The sequence below is a fragment of the Pinus tabuliformis genome, chromosome 9 (assembly GCF_031772625.1).
Source record: "Pinus tabuliformis cultivar Carrire ecotype Pingquan chromosome 9, CPIR1, whole genome shotgun sequence".
Lineage (NCBI taxonomy): Eukaryota > Viridiplantae > Streptophyta > Pinopsida > Pinales > Pinaceae > Pinus > Pinus tabuliformis.
In genome coordinates, this window is record NC_142307.1 from 182,264,206 (window position 1) to 182,272,206 (window position 8,001).

General features: G+C 34.8%; 1 protein-coding gene across 1 annotated transcript; it reads left to right on the forward strand.

Moving 5' to 3' along the window:
- Positions 1-423: 423 nt before the first annotated feature.
- LOC149147736 (putative inorganic phosphate transporter 1-3) lies at positions 424-4,048 on the forward strand. Its single transcript, XM_089438889.1, has 3 exons — positions 424-833; positions 1,020-1,140; positions 1,885-4,048. Exon 3 carries the CDS (start codon positions 1,928-1,930, stop codon positions 3,596-3,598), a length of 1,671 nt encoding a protein of 556 aa, XP_089295015.1. The 5' UTR covers positions 424-833; positions 1,020-1,140; positions 1,885-1,927; the 3' UTR covers positions 3,599-4,048.
- The last annotated feature ends 3,953 nt before the right edge of the window (positions 4,049-8,001 follow it).

Genomic DNA, 8,001 nt, shown 5'->3' on the forward strand with positions numbered 1-8,001 from the left:
ATTCGTATTTTTGATAAAGATGAAGAAGGAGCACTTTCGAAACTTTATAATGGTTGAAGATAAAATAATTGGTTTATGAAAAGTATTATAACAATAGGCAACTAAAAAATAGCACTATTCTAATCTTTCCCTTTCTTCCTTCTTGTCTTTATACGAATTTTATTTTCAATGAATTAATTAAAAATGCTTATAAGAAATGGTTGTGCAACTAAGCAGATGATCAATTATTTAACTATTTATTAGAATTTAAATTATTCATTAAAATTATGAGGGCCAGCATAAATTTACGGTTTTGAATTTTTTTTCCTGTCAATTTGTACGTTCAAAACTTTTTTATTTTTTCATGGGTGTGAAATACATTTAAAAATTAAAAAAATCTTTCTGTGAAACGTGAAATTCCAGGCCTGGAAGAATTCAAATCAGGGCAGAACAAGAACATTTTTGGCGTGACGCTTTTGTTCCATTGGAGAAAATTTTAGGGTTCCGTTAAGCAAAGACAAGTGGCAGAAAAGCTAGGGTACTGGACCGTGATCTTTAGCACGGAGGACTCAGTTAAGCAAAAACTTGTGACCGAAAAGCCTAGGGCACTGGACCGTGATATTTAGCACTCAGTTCCTTCCATGGAGCTTAAATAAGGTCGGGATTTCTATAGTTTACTGTCAAAGTGCGTTATTTAGTCCCCAAATCTTGAGCTCGATCAGGAAATTTTGGCCTGGTGTGGTGAGTTCGATCTGTGAAGTTTGGCCGGGCGTGAAGAGTTCGATCTGTGAATTTTGGCCTGGTCTGGTGTCGAATCTACTCTAAAATTTAACAAGACTTCGACGAACGAAGAGGTTTTCTCTCAGACTTTTTGCTTAAATCCGCCGGCGAACCTCATTATTGGATCTGAAATTGACGAGACGATTTTTAGTTGTTAAATATCACTAAAGCTTCGGGAAAGATTGTGGATGTTGCAGTTAACGGGCTTAGATTTGTCGTATTTGACTTTTGCTGATTTTCCTCTTTGGTTTTCATTACAGGTTCGCTTACTTTCAGAAGAATTTCATCCTCTGAAGAATTTCGCTGTATGAAGGTGAAGGTTTTTGCTTCGGAGTTCTTAAATTTCTCCTGTCTTTGGTTGAAGCTCAGATGCTGTTGACTGTAAGTTGCTCGGTTTCAGAAATTTCTCTCTTCAGCTTCAAAATTATTCCTATCGACGAAAATCTTGCTTCATTTTCTCATGGTTTTTTGCGAGTTCTGTGATCTAATTCAAATTTATTCTAAAGTTTTTTCGATTGTCATGATCAGTTTCGTAATTTCATTTATTCATGCTGGAGATTTCGTATTGAAATACATTTTAAAATCTGCTAGCACGGAAATTGTCTGAAAATAGCCTATTTTTCAAATGTGTAGGATCTTAAATCTTTGTAATGTCCTCGTGGAGACGAGGTTGAAATTGCCTGAAAATAGCCTATTTTTCAAAGGTGTAGGATCTTAAATCTTTGTAATGCACTCGTCGTGGAGTCGGGGTTTAAATTGTCTGAAAATAGCCTATTTTTAAAATGTGTAGGATCTTAAATCTTTGTAATGTGGTCGTGGGTTCGAGGTTTGAATTGTCTGAAAATAGTCTATTTTTCAAATATGTAGGATCTTAAATCTTTGTGATGTCGTCGTGGAGTCGAGGTTTCGATCGCTGAAATTATCTGGATTGTGGATTCAAGAATATTTTCAAATCGAAATGAGAGAATTGACCTTACACATCCGATTCTAGAATATTCCCCAAATTGGTAGTCTAGTTAAACATGGCTGGGTTTCGATGATTAGTTTCACTAGTTTTGTTTTGTACTTTTGCCAGAATGGATTGACAGAGAGTCATAGTAAATTGTTCTTTGTGCTGTGCAATAGGAAAAATATTTTCAGAGGAAAGCTTGGAAGTAAGGTTGGGAGCATGGCTAAAAAACAGCTTTATGTGTTAAACGTCTTGGACCTGGCAAAAACACAATGGTACCATTATACTGCAGTTATTATTGCAGGTATGGGCTTCTTCACGGATGCTTATGATTTGTTCTGCATCACCACCATTACTAACCTACTGGGGAGGATTTATTACTTCGATGGAAAGAGCCCCGGTGTTCTGCCTCCAAATGTCACGGCTGCGGTAAGCGCAGTGGCCTTATGTGGAACATTTGCTGGGCAACTTTTCTTTGGTTGGATGGGCGACAAACTGGGACGAAAAAAAGTCTATGGAATAACGCTTATCCTCATGATCATTACTTCCATCGCATCCGGTCTTTCTTTCGGCAAGACAGCCAAAGCAGTAATGACTCTTCTCTGCTTTTTCAGATTCTGGCTTGGCTTCGGCATCGGCGGAGATTATCCTTTATCCGCCACCATTATGTCCGAGTATGCAAACAAGAAAACCCGCGGGGCCTTCATGGCGGCTGTGTTTGCTTTCCAAGGCTTTGGGATTCTAGCCGGGGGCACCATCTCTCTTATCGTCTCTGCGGGATTCCTGAGCAAGTATGACCGCGCATACAAGGGCGATCCTCCGGGTCCGGCCGTTACCCAAGCTGATTATGTATGGCGGATAATCTTGATGTTCGGGGCCCTACCCGCTGCGTTGACGTACTATTGGCGAATGAAAATGCCCGAAACAGCTCGCTACACAGCGCTCATCGCAAAGGACCAAGCAAAAGCCGTGGCCGACATGTCGATGATTCTTGACCTGGATATGGCAAGGCCTGGACCGGAGTTTGGTTTATCTCCAAGGACTCGACCGGAGTTTGGTCTATCTCCAAGGACTCGACCGGAGTTTGGTCTATCTGCAAGGACCGGACCGGAGTTTGGTTTATTTTCTAAAGAATTTGCAAGGCGACACGGCTGGCATCTACTGGGTACAGTAAGCACATGGTTTTTCTTCGACATCGCGTTCTACAGCCAAACTCTATTCCAAAGGGACATCTTCAGGGCCTTGGGATGGCTTGCCGCTCCCGACACAATTAACGCCATTGAACAAGTCTATCAAATAGCAAAAGTGCAGTTGATTATTGCTCTGTGCTCGACAGTCCCCGGCTACTGGTGCACAGTCGCCTTGGTCGACCACATCGGAAGAAAAACAATTCAGCTGATGGGATTCTTTTTCATGACAGTCTTCATGTTCGCGCTTGCTATTCCATACCACCACTGGCAAGGCAATCACACGGCCTTCCTCGTACTCTATGCCTTCACCTTCTTCTTTTCAAACTTCGGTCCAAACGCCACTACATTCATCGTTGCAGCGGAAATCTTCCCGGCAAGGCTTCGTTCAACATGCCACGGCATATCGGCAGCAGCAGGCAAAGCAGGAGCCATAATCGGAGCCTTAGGTTTTGTCTACGCATCCGAGAGCACTAATATAACTAAAGTCGACAAAGGCTACCACACGGGTATTGGCATAAATAATACTCTGATGATCTTAGGAGTAACAAATGCTCTCGGTTTTCTTTGCACGTTTCTGATCCCTGAAACAAACGGCAAATCCTTGGAAGAGCTCTCGCGTGAGGACGAGGAATGGGAAGGAATCGAACTCGGATCCACCGGTTCTCCAAATTCAACAACACACATAATCGCGCCCCGATAACCTCAATTTAATGCAATAGTGAGTGCAATAATCTAATTCTCCGCATCACTACTATAATTTAAATACTTATTTGGATTTTCTAGTGTCCATACAAATTAAAAGACCATTTTAGGCTTTGAGTGAGTTTTCAAATTTCTCATTCCATTCCTACGCCTGTACAAATTTCACAGTTTTTGTGAAGTGAAACTGTCATTGTTTCATGACCTTGGTTTGTTAAGCGCACAAATAGTTTGTTGCACAGAATTATTAAGTTTATCTGAATTTTTCAGGTTTGATGTTTGGAGTTCCAATCTTCCACGTAATATCATTGTCGCCATTCTTTAATTGTCATGATGAAACTCGTGTAGTGCTGAAACTCTCCGGAAACCTTCGTGCTTTTACGTAGTCCTAGGGGTTCATTCAACCACTAGACCTCGGTTACCTGACACCCCAAGGTCCCCTTATCAACTTGGAGTTTGTATTAAAAAAAATATTCGGTTCTTCGGTAGTACGAGTATGATATTTGTTGTTAAGTTTTTTAATAATTTAAGATTCGAAATTACATTTGTTCTCACCTCTATAGTGGATCCAAATCAAATTTTTATTTAACAATCCCTTTATATAATTCAAAATGTTATAGGTTTATATTTATTATGATATTTGTTGTTATTTTTTTAATAATTTAAGATTCGAAATTACATTTGTTCTCACTTTTATACGGGATCCAAATCAATTTTTTATTTAATTATCCCTTTATATAATTCAAAATGTTATAGGTTTATATTTATTAGGGATTAAAGTAATTTTTTTCCCATCAATTTATTAAGTTTAATATATTTAAGTTTATAAAAACTATACCTCTTTAATTTCTTCATATTTTATGATTAAAGTGTGCGTTTTTTTTAATCCTTTATTTGTTTTTTTTCTATTCCTCCTTAATTTATTAGTATATATAACCTTCTCACTCTTATTTAATTTTTTTCATCTTTTCACATTTAAGTTTATAGGTTTATGTGAATTACATATATTTATTTTTATTCTTTTAAATAATATTTACTTTTTCATGAATGTAGATTATATGTTATTTATATGATAATCTATACTTGATGTAAACTTAATTTTTAGATTTTATGTTTAATAAACAATTATTTGTGGCATTGAATATGAGAAGTGTTTTTCTATCATAATAAAGCTATTTCTTTTTTTTTTTTTTATGACTTTTTCTTGTATATGTAAGTTAATGTTGTTTAGCTCTATCTATCTATCTATCTATCTATCTATATATATATATATATATATATATTCAAAATACCATTTTAAACAACATAAATCAAGATTTGAGCATATTTTTTTTGCCCGATTCTTACCACAAATTCATGAGAAACTCCAAAACATATTACTTATTAACGACTCTCACACATTTATTTTATGTATTTTCACCTCTTCTTTTCATGGAACTCAATAAACATTAATATTTAAATTAACTTAACTTTTCCAAAATTATAAAACTGTAAAGAATTGCATTTTAAACATAAATTGTGAAATTGTTTGATACTTATAGAAGAGAAGGATTTAAATGATCATTTTCTTTTTCGTTACAAATTTTGGAAAGAAAAGTTGTTTGGATTAATGTGATTGATTTATATTATTTGGGGAATCATTTAAAACAATGTTGAAATTTGAAGTTCAACAACTTTGGTCAAATAAAAAATTTGTATCTCTATTTTTTTATTTATTCCATAAATTTAAACTCATACAAATTATTCAACATTTATTTTTATGCACATTTATGAAATGTTAATTATGAGGTTATAAAAATTGTAAATTATAAAAATTTTAAATAAGAGATTAATAATTTACTAAGATATAGAGGATAAAATGAAACAATCAAAACGAGGCTTTCAAAATAAATATAAATACAAATTTAGGAAATTCTATTTTTACAAATTTAAAATGTCAGTTTTTTGTTCATTTTTTAAATTATTATTATTATTATTATTGAAGATTAATAGTTATTTTTACATGTTCATATTAAGAATAACACTTAATCAATAATATATTTTCAACATAAACACAATAGAAAATAATCTAATCTATAGAATTATGACTAACACAAAAAATTTAATATAATTTTTTTGAACACATTTAAATATATTTTAATTTGCTTAAAGTAAATATGTCATTAAATTTAAAAAATATATTTTAAATCAATTTGTGAGAAATCTCGACAATATTAATAGAATGAATATCTAACATAATAACATCTCATAAAATAATACAAAAATACTAATATTTCACAAATAGAAATAATAATACTATAATGAATATCAGTAATTGTAAATAAAGTTTTTAAATTAGCCAAGTATTTATTTACGAGTACCATATTATAATAAGAGTTTATTTTCAATTTTAAAGAGAAGACAAAATTGACAAGGGAGGCCCTTTGAACTTTCTTTAACAAAAAATCATATATTGACAAAAATATCATTTAGCTCAGAGACTTATTCTACAACCTATTATGATGTGTAAGGATGTTCATTCATCATCAAAGTTGAAATTTTCAATTTTTGCTCATGTGGGTGAAAATAAAAATTTTAAAAAATCTAAAAAGGAAAAAAATTAAATAACCATACAAAACAATAAAAATCTAAAATTGAAAAAAATGAAAAAAATTAAATAACTATACAAAACATTTAAATAATGTTCGTTTGTCAAAAAAAAATTAGACATGAGAATTGGATCCCTCTCGATCTGTATTTAAGATGGATATATGCTGGTATATTGGCAATTCAAGTATAAATTCATGTACATTTAAAATATAGATGTTTCCTTCATAACATAAAATGTACCTTTAGACATTTGAAGCTGTTGATGATATTTAGTCAAAAATATATTACAATTTGATTAAAAAAAGATTAACAATTTTAAACTAGGAGTGGATTATTGTAAAAAATGAGATATTAGTTTTATGAACAAAGCATAAATTTTCTTCAATTTAACTATAATACATGATAATGACTTCTTTTTTTTCGCTAAGGTAAGAGACATTCCTTCTATAACCATTAATAAAAAAAAATATTACATAATTTACAGCTGTCCACCAGACAATGTGGACCAAGAACAAGGTTGCTCACCGCTAGAGGGAAGGCCCCCAACCTAAAACAAAGACCCGACAAATCCTTTGGGAAATGAACCCAAAGGTGCTGAAAGGGAAGACAGGCTAATGATGAACCAAACAAAGCCTCCAGCAAGACACAATAAACCAACCGAATTAACCGTGACCTTCCAAGTCACATTTGGATCCATCAACGGAGGAGAAATTCGCTTCTCGAAGACATGCTGAACTTAACTCCCCGACCCCACACAACTGCACACTCAATCCAGATCATTGAACCCTGCTTCTAACTCCGACGGCCCAAAAACATATTGCTTGGCCCAAAATGCCAGAATTTGAACTTGAAAAAAATTAACTTTTCCGAGAAGCCGCACACTGGATAACGCTCCGCCCCAACCAAACTGCATGATAATTTCTGATCGTTGATTTACGCCACAACATCTTACGGATGAGATCCATATCGCACCACTAAATTGCCCAAACTTTACCATGCGATGAGGGCTATTTACCGCACCCTCCCTCCTCCACGTGTCGTCAGGTGTATGGAATCGCTTCTGATTTACAAAAACCACCTTTCGTTTGTGAGTGGTGCGATCACCTACACACCGCTTAGGAAGCGGTTTTTCCTTCCGCAAGGTGAAACCGTGGGAAAAATGGTTGCCGTAATAACCTTGAATCGCGTTCTTTACCTTTGGAATACTGAGCACGCCGTTCCACTCCTCCTTGTCGTGATTATAGTGTCTACAACCAGGATTTGCGTTGATCTTTTTGGAATGAAGCCAGTTGCCTGGCCTATGCCATTGATTCCTGAAGTTGATATTATCAGTGTTGCAAAAGCCTGCCTTAATTTGCCTTCCACCTACATGTTTGACCAAAATGAGGGGATCCAACCGAGAATTTCTCATTGAGACCTTTCCTTTTTAGTTTTATCCCAAAACACTTCTTTTTCCTCTTCCGCTAGATTATGACTAATTGTTTTCAGATTGCCATGTGGCATTACTTGCCACCCTGTCAAAACTCTGCTTTCCTTGCAGCTAACTCCTTGGTTGGCCAAGAAATCCACCAGTTTATTAGCCTTTTTGTGCACATGATTGAACCTGACTGAGTTAAGCCCCTAAAGGTGACCCTGAATTCTTTGGAAAACCCGGATTAACTTCTAGTGTTGTGAGACTTTCTCCCGCTCTGATCTGAAATTGATTCTTTTTATCGAGTTAATAACTAATTCAGAGTCGGCTTCAATGATCATGTTGTCGTAGTTTTCTTGCTTCAACAAATCTAAGCATTTCTCCATTGCCATTAATTCCACCAT

Excerpts from the sequence above, each read along its gene's own strand:
- LOC149147736 (XM_089438889.1), top strand. The coding sequence starts at position 1,928 with ATGGCTAAAAAACAGCTTTATGTGTTAAACGTCTTGGACCTGGCAAAA.